The sequence below is a fragment of the Scyliorhinus torazame genome, chromosome 8 (assembly GCF_047496885.1).
Source record: "Scyliorhinus torazame isolate Kashiwa2021f chromosome 8, sScyTor2.1, whole genome shotgun sequence".
Classification (NCBI taxonomy): Eukaryota; Metazoa; Chordata; class Chondrichthyes; order Carcharhiniformes; family Scyliorhinidae; genus Scyliorhinus; species Scyliorhinus torazame.
The window spans coordinates 48728388-48741354 of NC_092714.1; the positions used below are offsets into that span (position 1 = coordinate 48728388).

General features: G+C 47.3%; 1 protein-coding gene across 16 annotated transcripts in view; it reads right to left on the bottom strand.

Annotated features, from left to right (window-relative positions):
- LOC140427824 (type 2 lactosamine alpha-2,3-sialyltransferase-like) overlaps window positions 1–12967 on the bottom strand; it is a 236019-nt gene that overhangs the window by 17536 nt on the left and 205516 nt on the right. For all 16 annotated transcript variants that reach the window (XM_072513533.1, XM_072513535.1, XM_072513531.1 and 13 more), the window contains one exon: window positions 11896–11991. In XM_072513533.1, coding sequence (XP_072369634.1) covers window positions 11896–11991 — 96 coding nt within the window. The remainder of the gene's footprint in view (window positions 1–11895; window positions 11992–12967) is intronic.

Consider the following 12967-nt stretch of genomic DNA (forward strand, 5'->3'; position numbering starts at 1 on the left):
AGTTACACTGCTAACATTAGCCTGACAAAACATTCCCCCCAAAAAGACTCTCTACTGGATCAGACCCACAAGTAAACATCCTCATAGATATTTAACTCCAAAAATCCAGTAATAATACCCCAAGGCAAAGCTGATATCACTTTAATGAGGCATACCATGCAATCTCTCTCTCTCTTCAACGCTGCCATGGAAATCCAAAAATTAAGAAGAAAACCACTTTTTGCAGCCCAAATACCTTTCTGGCTTAACTGGATGGCTGATTCAAACTGCGCCTTCTCCCAGCCCAGAACTGTTTGCAGCAGGTCTGCCTCATTCAGCCAACCCCTAAGTTCTCAATATCACTCCTTAAATATCTGTTTTATCTTTCATATACAATTCCATTGCTCTTAGCACTTCTTAACTTCTCCAAATTCTGGACATGCCGAACTTCCTTAGTTTCCTGAGGAAGTATAGGCACTGTTGTGCTTTCTTGGTGGTAGCGTCGACGTGGGTGGACCAGGACAGATTTTTGGAGATGTGCACCCCTAGGAATTTGAAACTGCTAACCATCTCCACCAAGGGTGTGTACAGTACTTTGCTTCCTGAAGTCAATGACCAGCTCTTTAGTTTTGCTGACATTGAGGGAGAGATTGTTGTCGCTGCACTAGGTTCTCTATCCCCCTCCTGTATTCGGACTCGTCGTTATTCGAGATCCAGCCCACTATGGTCGTATCGTCAGCAAACATGCAGATGGAGTTGGAACCAAATTTTGCCACGCAGTCGTGTGTGTACAGGGAGTAGAGTAGGGGGCTAAGTATGCAGCCTTGCGGGACCCCGGTATTGAGGACTATCGTGGAGGATGTGTTGTTGTTCATTCTTACTGATTGTGGTCTGTTGGTCAGAAAATCGAGGATCCAGTTGCAGAATGGGGAGCCAAGTCCTAGATTTTGGAGCTTTGATACGAGCTTGGCTGGGATTATGGTGTTGCAGGCAGAGCTGTAGTCAATAAATAGGAGTCTGATGTAGGAGTCATTGTTGTCGAGATGCTCGAGGGATGAGTGTAGGGCCAGGGAAATGGCATCTGCTATGGACCGGTTGTGACGGTATGCAAATTGCAGTGGATCAAGGTGCTTTGGGAGTATGGAGATGATGCGCTTCCTGATCAAATCTCTCGAAGCACTTCATTACGACTGAAGTCAGGGCCACCGGACGGTAGTCATTGAGGCACGTTGCCTGGTTCTTCTATGGCCACCACTTTTGGGTCAAATAAAATGTAATAATCTTCCCTTGTTTACTTATGAAACCGTTGCAAGCTATAAAAGCCTTTTTGCTTCCTCATGAAATTTACCAGCTGAAAACAACAAATCCCCAGAATCAGTGTACAATGAATCTGGGGCGTGGTTTCTGCCATCAGTATTTATGAATGAGAGGGGCCATATTGTTGGAGAGGACAGTGTGAAACAGACAGGTAAGCTCGAGGAGATACTTGTTAGGAAGGAAGATGTGTTGCGCATTTCGAAAAACTTGAGGATAGACAAGAACCCCGAGCCTGATGGGATATATCCAAGGATTCTATGGGAAGCAAGAGATGAAATGCAGCGCCGTTGGCAATTATCTTTTCGTCGTCATTGTCAACAGGAGTGGCACCAGGGGTTGGAGAGTGGCGAATGTCGTGCCCCTGTTCAAAGAAGGGAATAGGGAAAACCTTGGAAATTGCAGGCCAGTTGGTCTTACTTCGGTGGTAGGCAAAGTCATGGAAAGGGTACTGAGGGTAGGATTTCTGAGTCTCTGCTTGATTAGGGATAGTCAGCACGGATTTGTGAGGGGTAGGTCTTGCCTCACAAGTCTTATTGAATTCTTTGAGGAGGTGACCAAGCACATGGATGAAGATAAAGCAGTGGATGTAGTGTACATGGATTTTAGTAAGGCATTTGAGAAGGTTCCCCATGGTAGGCTTATGCAGAAAGTAAGGAGGCATGGGATAGTGGGGAATTTGGCCAGTTGGATAACGAACTGGCTGACCGATAGAAGTCAAAGAGTGGTGGTGGATGGCAAATATTCAGCCTGGAGTCCAGTTACCAGTGGCGTTCCGCAGGGATCAGTTCTGGGTCCTCTGCTGTTTGTGATTTCCAGGAATGACTTGGATGAGGGAGTTGAAGAGTGGGTCAGTAAATTTGCAGACAATACGAAGATTGGTGGAGTTGTGGATAGTGAGGAGGGCTGTTGTCGACTGCAAAGAGACATAGATAGGATGCAGAGCTGGGCTGAGAAGTGGCAGATGGAGTTTAACCCTGAAAAGTGTTGAGGTTGTCCATTTTGGAAGGACAAATATGAATGTGGAATACAGGGTTAATGGTAGGGTTCTTGGCAATGTGGAGGAGCAGAGATATCTTGGGGTCTATGTTCATACATCTTTGAAAGTTGCCACGCAAGTGGATAGAGCTGTGCAGAAGGCCTATGGTGTGCTAGCGTTCATTAGCAGAGGGATTGAATTTAAGAGCCGGGAGGTGATGATGCAGCTGTACAAAACCTTGGTAAGGCCACATTTGGAGTAGTGTGTGCAGTTCTGGTTGCCTCATTTCAGGAAAGATGTGGAAGCTTTGGAAAAGGTGCAAAGGATATTTACCAGGATGTTGCCTGGAATGGAGAGTAGGTCTTACGAGGAAAGATTGAGGGTGGTAGGCCTTTTCTCATTAGAACGGAGAAGGATGAGGGGCGAGGTTTATAAGATGATCAGGGGACTAGATAGAGTAGACAGTCAGAGACTTTTTCCTCGGGTGGAACAAACCATTACAAGGGGACATAAATTTAAGGTGAATGGTGGAAGATATAGGGGGATGTCCGAGGTATGAAAATAGTGTGAAAATAGATAAGTCCCCTGGGCCGGATGGGATTTATCCTAGGATTCTCTGGGAAGCTAGGGAGGAGATTGCTGAGCCTTTGGCTATGATCTTTAAGTCATCTTTGTCTTCAGGAATAGTGCCAGAAGACTGGACGATAGCAAATGTTGTCCCCTTGTTCAAGAAGGGGAGTAGAGACAACCCCGGTAACTATAGACCAGTGAGCCTTACTTCAATTGTGGGCAAAATCTTGGAAAGGTTTATGAGATAGGGTGTATAATCATCTGGAAAGGAATAATTTGATTAGACATAGTCAACACGGTTTTGTGAAGGGTAGGCCGTGCCTCACAAACCTATTGAGTTCTTTGAGAAGGTGACCAAACAGGTGGATGAGGGTAAAGCAGTTGATGTGGTGTATATGGATTTCAGTAAAGCGTTTGATAATGTTCCCCATGGTAGGCTACTGCAGAAAATACGAAAGCATGGGATTCAGGGAGATTTAGCAGTTTGGATCAGAAATTGGCTAGCTGGAAGAAGACAAAGGGTGGTGGTTGATGGGATGTGTTCAGACTGGAGTCCAGTTACTAGTGGTGTACCACAAGGATCTGTTTTGGGGCCACTGCGGTTTGTCATTTTTATAAATGACCTGGAGGAGGGCGTAGAAGGATGGGTGAGTAAATTTGCAGATGACACTAAAGTCGGTGGAGTTGTGGACAGTGCGGAAGGATGTTACAAGTTACAGAGGGACATAGATAAGCTGCAGCGATGGGCTGAGAGGTGGCAAATGGAGTTTAATGCAGAAAAGTGTGAGGTGATTCATTTTGGAAGGAATAACAGGAAGTCAGAGTACTGAGCTAATGGTAAGATTCTTGGCAGTGTGGATGAGCAGAGAGATCTCGGTGTCCATGTACATAGATCCCTGAAAGTTGCCCCTCAGGTTGAGAGGGTTGTTAAGAAGGTGTACGGTGTGTTAGCTTTTATTGGTAGAGGGATTGAGTTTCGGAGCCATGAGATCATGTTGCAGCTGTACAAAACTCTGGTGCGGCCGCATTTGGAGTATTTGGAGTATTGCGTGCAATTCTGGTCGCCGCATATAGGAAGGATGTGGAAGCATTGGAAAGGGTGCAGAGGAGATTTACCAGAATGTTGCCTGGTATGGAGGGAAGATCTTATGAGGAAAGGCTGAGGGACTTGAGGCTGTTTTCGTTAGAGAGAAGAAGGTTAAGAGGTGACTTAATTGAGGCATACAAGATGATCAGAGGATTGGATAGGGTGGACAGTGAGAGCCTTTTTCCTCGGATGGTGATGTCTAGCACGAGGGGACATAGATTTAAATTGAGGGGAAATAGATACAAGACAGATGTCAGAGGTAGGTTCTTTACTCAGAGAGTAGTAAGGGTGTGGAATGCCCTGCCTGCAACAGTAGTGGACTCGCCAACACTAAGCGCATTCAAATGGTCATTGGATAGACATATGGACGATAAGTGAATAGTGTAGATGGGCTTTAGAGTGGTTTCACAGGTCGGTGCAACATCGAGGGCCGAAGGGCCTGTACTGCGCTGTAATGTTCTATGTTCTATGTATATTCTTTACCCAAAGAGTAGTGAGGGCATGGAATGCACTGCCTGTGGAAGTAGTTGAGTCGGAAACATTAGGGACCTTCAAGCGGCTATTGCATAGGGGCATGGATTACGGTAGAATGCTGGGGTGTAGATTGATTTGTTCTTAATCTAGGGCAAAAGTTAGGCACAACATCGTGGGCCGAAGGGCCTGTTCTGTGCTGTATTTTCTATTACTGTGGAGGGGCCAGATAGAGCAGGTGGTGGGGCCTGATCGAGCCGACAACGCCAACTCAGTCGAGATTGGGCCACCATCTTAAATGAGTGCCCCAATCTGCATTGAACAGAGATTTGCGCCACCTTCCACCCCCACGGACAGGGGGAACCACCCCCCTCTCTCTCTCCCCCCCTCCCCCTCTCTCCTCCCCGTCTCTCCCCCTCCCCCTCCCTCTCTCCCCCCCCTCTCGCCCCCCCCCCTCTCTCTCTCTCTTCCCCCCCCTCCACCACCACCACCACCACCACACAAACATCTAGCACAGGGCTAAATCGCTGGCTTTGAAAGCAGACCAAGGGAGGCCAGCAGCAAGGTTCAACTCCCGTACCAGCATCCCCGAACAGGTGCCGGAATGTGGCGACTAGGGGCTTTTCACAGTAACTTCATTTGAAGCCTACTTGTGACAATAAGCGATTTTCATTTCATTTCATTTTCATTTCATCCGGGCACCCCACCTCCTGGAAGCATAGTGGATCTCCCGCCACCCCCCACCCCCCCCAACCAAACACACAAGGGAACCCCCTCCCCAATGGGGAACACCAGAGAGACTGCCCCTGGCAGAGCCACCTGGCAGCCACACTGGCACGTTTCTCCCCCACCTGGGCTATACTTACCTTTGTGCCCTTGGCAGGTTCGCCTCAACAGCTTTGTGCGTTGCTGAAGCTGTTGTAAACCTCACTGACAGGGAATTCCCTACCTGGGGGGAGAAGACACATGGCGAGGAAACCCCTTTCAATATGTTTAAACGGAATTGAAGTTCCCGTCCTTTCTGGGTAGGAACCTCGCTGCGTCACCACTCACCCTTTCTTGACCTATGCGCTTCTTTTGACATGACTGATTACATTACTCCCACACCTTTACACGGTCATCCGTCCCTTTCATCTATCATCCCTGTGCCTGCTGACCTATATTGGCTTCTAGCCAAGTAACGCCTCCATTTTAAAATTATCACCCTCATTTTCAGATCCCTGCATGGCTGCGCCCCCCCCCCCCCCCCCCCCCCTCCCATCTCTGTAATCTCTTCCAGCCCCACAACCATGAAAGATACCCTGGTGCTCGAAGTCCTTGTTGCTGTTTCAATCCACTCCAAGACAGATGTGACTTTTCACAAAAAGGAGCTAGAAAAATGATAATAAAACTTTGTGTGAAAAAGGACTCAAGCCCAAAGAATTCTAGATCAGCTGGCAAGGGCACCATTTGAGAAGTTAATCCTCTAGATGGCGGGAATGTTAATTAGCATTTCAGTCCACACCAGAAAAGATTCTCCAGACTGTTGCACCGTTTATTCGCCTGTTTTATATCAAGTCCTAAAAGTAATATTTTCTCCATTTCTGATGAGAGCAAAGTTGCAAAGTTCTTTTATTTAGGCTATTACTTTCATGCTCCAATTGCCTCCTCATTCTAACAGCAGCCCTGCTTTATATACTTCTGTCCTCAAACCATTTCATTTAAATACCTTTCTCCCCATCTTTAAAGGTTCCTGCAAACACTGTTCACGAATCTCCGGCCACATTAGGCTCTCGCTTGAGCGCAACGCGGCCGGAGAATGCCGGAAAAGGCCTCCAGTGAGCCTCCCGACAACCTCCGCGCCTCGAGAGATTCCCCGAAGTCCCGCGAGACGTCGGATTCGAAACACTGCCCCAGGTCTGTCCTTTAAAAGCACTTGTCTTTGCAGGGGCAGGCCAGTCGATTTCGGCGGGAGAATCAGCTGGTGAGTCAGTTTCAGCGGGAGCATTGAGGAAGTGGCTGCTGGGAGGTAAGTCAACCTTTAAAAGCACTTGTCTTTGCAGGGGCAGGCCAGTCGATTTCGGCGTGAGTGGAGCTGGCTGGTTAGTCAATTTCAGCAGGAGCTGAGAATTTTTCTTTTTTTTTTTTTTAAATTAGTTTTTTAGGCGGGAACAGGAAGTCGACCCGCGGACGTCTGGGAAGACCCTCACCAATAAATTCTGGTGGAGAGGAAACCCGAGACACTACACGTGTAGTGTCTCCCACCCGCCCTCCTCCTCTAACCTAATAATAAAACCCATTGGTCTGAGGTAAGTACCATATTTTATTATATTATTATTATTTTTTATAAAAATTTAATTTAGTTGTTAGCCAGATCTTGGCAGAAAGTTAGAGGAATGGCAGGGAAGGGAGTGCAATGTTCCTCCTGCAGGATGATTGAGGTGAGGGATGCAGTTAGTGTCCCTGCTGATTTTACCTGCAGGAAGTGCTGCCATCTCCAGCTCCTCCAAGACCGAGTTAGGGAACTGGAGCTGGAGTTGGAAGAACTTCGGATCATTCGGGAGGCAGAAGGGGTCATAGATAGCAGCTTCAGGGAATTAGTTACACCAAAGATTGGAGATAGGTGGGTAACTGTAAGAGGGACTGGGAAAAAGCAGTCAGTGCAGGGATCCCCTGCGGTCGTTCCCCTGAGAAACAAGTATACCGCTTTGGATACTTGTGGGGGGGGGGGACTTACCAGGGGTAAGCCATGGGCACTCTGGCACGGAGTCTGTCCCTGTTGCTCAGAAGGGAAGGGGGGAAGAGGAGCAGAGCATTAGTAATTGGGGACTCTATAGTCAGGGGCACAGATAGGAGATTTTGTGGGAGCGTGAGAGACTCACGTTTGGTATGTTGCCTCCCAGGTGCAAGAGTACGTGATGTCTCGGATCGTGTTTTCCGGGTCCTTAGGGGGGAGGGGGTGCAGCCCCAAGTCGTGGTCCACATTGGCACTAACGACATAGGTAGGAAAGGGGACAAGGATGTCAGGCAGGCTTTCAGGGAGCTAGGATGGAAGCTCAGAACTAGAACAAACAGAGTTGTTATCTCTGGGTTGTTGCCCGTGCCACGTGATAGTGAGATGAGGAATAGAGAGAGAGAGCATTTAAACACGTGGCTACAGGGATGGTGCAGGTGGGAGGGATGCAGATTTCTGGATAACTGGGGCTCTTTCTGGGGAAGGTGGGACCTCTACAGACAGGATGGTCTACATCTGAACCTGCGGGGCACAAATATCCTGGGGGGGAGATTTGTTAGTGCTCTTTGGGGGGGTTTAAACTAATGCAGCAGGGGCATGGGAACCTGGATTGTAGTTTTAGGGTAAGGGAGAATGAGAGTATAGAGGTCAGGAGCACAGATTTGACGTCGCAGGAGGGGGCCAGTGTTCAGGTAGGTGGTTTGAAGTGTGTCTACTTCAATGCCAGGAGTATACGAAACAAGGTAAGGGAACTGGCAGCATGGGTTGGTACCTGGGACTTCGATGTTGTGGCCATTTCGGAGACATGGATAGAGCAGGGACAGGAATGGATGTTGCAGGTTCCGGGGTTTAGGTGTTTTAGTAAGCTCAGAGAAGGAGGCAAAAGAGGGGGAGGTGTGGCGCTGCTAGTCAAGAGCAGTATTACGGTGGCGGAGAGGATGCTAGATGGGGACTCTTCTTCCGAGGTAGTATGGGCTGAAGTTAGAAACAGGAAAGGAGAGGTCACCCTGTAGGGAGTTTTTTATAGGCCTCCTAATAGTTCTAGGGATGTAGAGGAAAGGATGGCGAAGATGATTCTGGATATGAGCGAAAGTAACAGGGTAGTTATTATGGGAGACTTTAACTTTCCAAATATTGACTGGAAAAGATATAGTTCGAGTACAATAGATGGGTCGTTTTTTTGTACAGTGTGTGCAGGAGGGTTTCCTGAAACAATATGTTGACAGGCCAACAAGAGGCGAGGCCACGTTGGATTTGGTTTTGGGTAATGAACCAGGCCAGGTGTTGGATTTGGAGGTAGGAGAGCACTTTGGGGGCAGTGACCACAATTCGGCGACGTTTACGTTAATGATGGAAAGGGATAAGAATACACCGCAGGCCAAGAGTTATAGCTGGGGGAAGGGCAATTATGATGCCATTAGACATGACTTGGGGGGGATAAGGTGGAGAAGTAGGCTGCAAGTGTTGGGCACACTGGATAAGTGGGGCTTGTTCAAGGATCAGCTACTGCGTGTTCTTGATAAGTATGTACCGGTCAGACAGGGAGGAAGGCGTCGAGCGAGGGAACCGTGGTTTACCAAGGAAGTGGAATCTCTTGTTAAAAGGAAGAAGGAGGCCGATGTGAAGATGAAGTGTGAAGTTTCGGTTGGGGCGATGGATAGTTACAAGGTAGCGAGGAAGGATCTAAAGAGAGAGCTAAGATGAGCAAGGAGGGGACATGAGAAGTATTTGGCAGGAAGGATCAAGGAAAACCCAAAAGCTTTCTATAGGTATGTCAGGAATAAGCGAATGACTAGGGAAAGAGTAGGACCAGTCAAGGACAGGGATGGGAAATTGTGTGTGGAGTCTGAAGAGATAGGCGAGATACTAAATGAATATTTTTCGTCAGTATTCACTCAGGAAAAAGATAATGTTGTGGAGGAGAATGCTGAGCCCCAGGCTAATAGAATAGATGGCACTGAGGTACGTAGGGAAGAGGTGTTGGCAATTCTGGACAGGCTGAAAATAGATAAGTCCCCGGGACCTGATGGGATTTATCCTAGGATTCTCTGGGAGGCCAGGGAAGAGATTGCTGGACCTTTGGCTTTGATTTTTATGTCATCATTGGCTACAGGAATAGTGCCAGAGGACTGGAGGACAGCAAATGTGGTCCCTTTGTTCAAAAAGGGGAGCAGAGACAACCCCGGCAACTATAGACCGGTGAGCCTCACGTCTGTAGTGGGTAAAGTCTTGGAGGGGATTATAAGAGACAAGATTTATAATCATCTAGATAGGAATAATATGATCAGGGATAGTCAGCATGGCTTTGTGAAGGGTAGGTCATGCCTCACAAACCTTATTGAGTTCTTTGAGAAGGTGACTGAACAGGTAGACGAGGGTAGAGCAGTTGATGTGGTGTATATGGATTTCAGCAAAGCGTTTGATAAAGTTCCCCACGGTAGGCTATTGCAAAAAATACGGAGGCTGGGGATTGAGGGTGATTTAGAGATGTGGATCAGAAATTGGCTAGCTGAAAGAAGACAGAGGGTGGTGGTTGATGGGAAATGTTCAGAATGGAGTACAGTCACAAGTGGAGTACCACAAGGATCTGTTCTGGGGCCGTTGCTGTTTGTCATTTTTATCAATGACCTAGAGGAAGGCGCAGAAGGGTGGGTGAGTAAATTTGCAGACGATACTAAAGTCGGTGGTGTTGTCGATAGTGTGGAAGGATGTTGCAGGTTACAGAGGGATATAGATAAGCTGCAGAGCTGGGCTTGAGAGGTGGCAAATGGAGTTTAATGTAGAGAAGTGTGAGGTGATTCACTTTGGAAGGAATAACAGGAATGCGGAATATCTGGCTAATGGTAAAGCTCTTGAAAGTGTGGATGAGCAGAGGGATCTAGGTGTCCATGTGCATAGATCCCTGAAAGTTGCCACCCAGGTTGATAGGGTTGTGAAGAAGGCCTATGGAGTGTTGGCCTTTATTGGTAGAGGGATTGAGTTCCGGAGTCGGGAGGTCATATTGCAGCTGTACAGAACTCTGGTACGGCCGCATTTGGAGTATTGCGTACAGTTCTGGTCACCGCATTATAGGAAGGACGTGGAGGCTTTGGAGCGGGTGCAGAGGAGATTTACCAGGATGTTGCCTGGTATGGAGGGAAAATCTTATGAGGAAAGGCTGATGGACTTGAGGTTGTTTTCGTTGGAGAGAAGAAGGTTAAGAGGAGACTTAATAGAGGCATACAAAATGATCAGGGGGTTGGATAGGGTGGACAGTGAGAGCCTTCTCCTGCGGATGGATATGGCTGGCACGAGGGGACATAACTTTAAACTGAGGGGTAATAGATATAGGACAGAGGTCAGAGGTAGGTTCTTTACGCAAAGAGTAGTGAGGCCGTGGAATGCCCTACCTGCTACAGTAGTGAACTCGCCAACATTGAGGGCATTTAAAAGTTTATTGGATAAACATATGGATAATAATGGCATAGTGTAGGTTAGGTGGCTTTTGTTTCGGTGCAACATCGTGGGCCGAAGGGCCTGTACTGCGCTGTATTGTTCTATGTTCTATGTTCTAAATGGGCGGGACTGAATGACACTCGCAGAAGGAGGTCAGAAACCGAATCTACCTGCGCGGGATCCAACGGCCTCCCTTGATTCTCGGGCCTCCCCAGGGAGGCTGCACAAACGTGGACCAGTCGGACCGGCACCCGGGGGGGGGGTCTCCTGGACCAACAGAGACCCTGGGGTGGTCAGGGTCAGTGGATGCTGGCTCCCTGGCATTCCCCATGGAACATGGGCACCTTGGCATTGGTCATCTGGCACCTTGGCACCACCACCCTTGCACTGCCATGGTGCCCGGATGGCACTGCCAAGCCAGGAGTGCTGCCTGGGTGCCAGTGCAAGGGTGCCTGAGTGCCAGAGTGGCACTGCCAAGGGTCGGGGGAAGGGGGACCACACTCAGAAAATTAGGATTGTTTGGGGGGGGGGGGGGGGGTGAGGAAGTGTGCGTGTGTGTGGGGGGGGGGGTGAAATTGCCCATGGGTGGGGATGTGGGGACCCACAAGCTCACTTCGAGATTGGGGCACCCTTTCAAAATGGCAGCCCGGTCTCGGAGTTCAGCTCCTACGTGTAGCCTCAATCCGTGGGAAACTCCCCAGGGCCCCAAAATGTGACACTGAATAGTGGTGGGGAATTCGCCTGCAGAGCTGGTGGGAAACTCCCCGAAAAACCCGCCACAAATTAACTTTTCAATTTTTGGGAGAATCGGACCCACTGTGTCACTCCATACAGATCTCTCAAGTTGGTAAATCTGGGGGGACACAACCACGACGCTTTGTTGAATTGGTAGCTGAGTTTCTATTTTAAACATTTAATAAATTCTAAATTCTCTTTTGACTAAGCTTTTAGTCTCCCTTTGATGCCAATGTCCACCTCCCACATTATAAAGCATATATGCTACAGCAATGTAAGCTGCTATAACTTTGCAAATTCCCTTTTAGGTTGTTCTGTTCTATTAATAACCGGATAAAGCTTTTGGAAATCAAAGCAAGGGACTTCATTTTCAAAATGTTATCAAAGACGAGTGATGCAATTACACAAATCTGTAAAAGTGTAAAACCGTTGTTTGACCACGTATCAAATTTATGAGGTTTGGGGCGAAGGGGGAATTGCAGCAATTGCCAAATATTTGAAAGAAAATTCAACATATCATTGGTTTTAATTGATCAAGAAGCTCGAGAAAACTCTGGTGTTAGTTGTATGAGACTTGTTGCATATAACAAGGTTTAGCAAAAAATAAAATACCTCATAACAACATCGTAGGAGTCAATTTTTTTCCCTAATGTCTTGTTTCGAAGTACTCCTCCGTTGCCAACAATAACACAATTCAGACAAGTTATGCTATTAAACAGAAAGAGAGACAAGCATCAAAAACTGCATTTCAAAAACACATGTCCAAGGCCAGTGACAATAATTAACAATTCTGATTTATTTTAAAAACTCACTAGTCTAGATATTTCAATATGTACAAAAGTATTTCTTTTGGTTCCCACCTCTGCTACCTCCTGCCTCCCCCCTCCCCCCCCCCCACCATTTGTTGCATCCTAACATTTACATAGTGTAATCCTTTGTCCTGTTAGCCCCCCTCAAGTGTACTACCTCATACTTTTCCCAGGTTGAATTCCATTTGCCACTGCTCTGCCCACGTGACCAGTTCATTGATATCCTCCTGCAGTCTACGTCTATCCTCATCAGTAGTTAGTACCCTACCAATTTTTATATAATCCATGAACCTCTTGATCACATTCCTTGCATTCAAGCCCAAATCATTAACGTATACCATAAATAGCAAGGCCCCAGCAGCGACCCCTGTGGAAACAGACTTCCAGTCACAGAAATATCCCTTTACCATAATCCTCCCACTTCAACTTAACCACCTGTACATTCCAGAACCCCTGCCCCCTGGAGCCTCTCCACCTTGGAAAATTCAATGCCTGCTGAAGCAAAGTTTGATTACTTTAAAAACAAAACCATACGGATGCTGGCAATCGAAAACAGAAAAGGCTGGAAGGGAGGACACAGCAGGTCTTGCAGCATCTGAAGAAGTCATGCCGACTTGAAATGTTAACTCTGTTTCTCTCTCCACAGAAGCAGGTGTGAACGAGAGCATAGGGTACCTCTCTGGCACCCTTGTTAAGCGATGGTGGCATCTCTCTAATGAAAAACTGAAAGCAAGTCCTGACTTCTTCAGCTCCAATTTCTACAATCACTTCTCATCTAACACCAAAGAACAGATTCCCGCTCTTAAAGAAAAAATAATAATCTTTGGCGTAAATTGCCATAACACAAATGTATATATTTTCTTTTCTGCAATAAA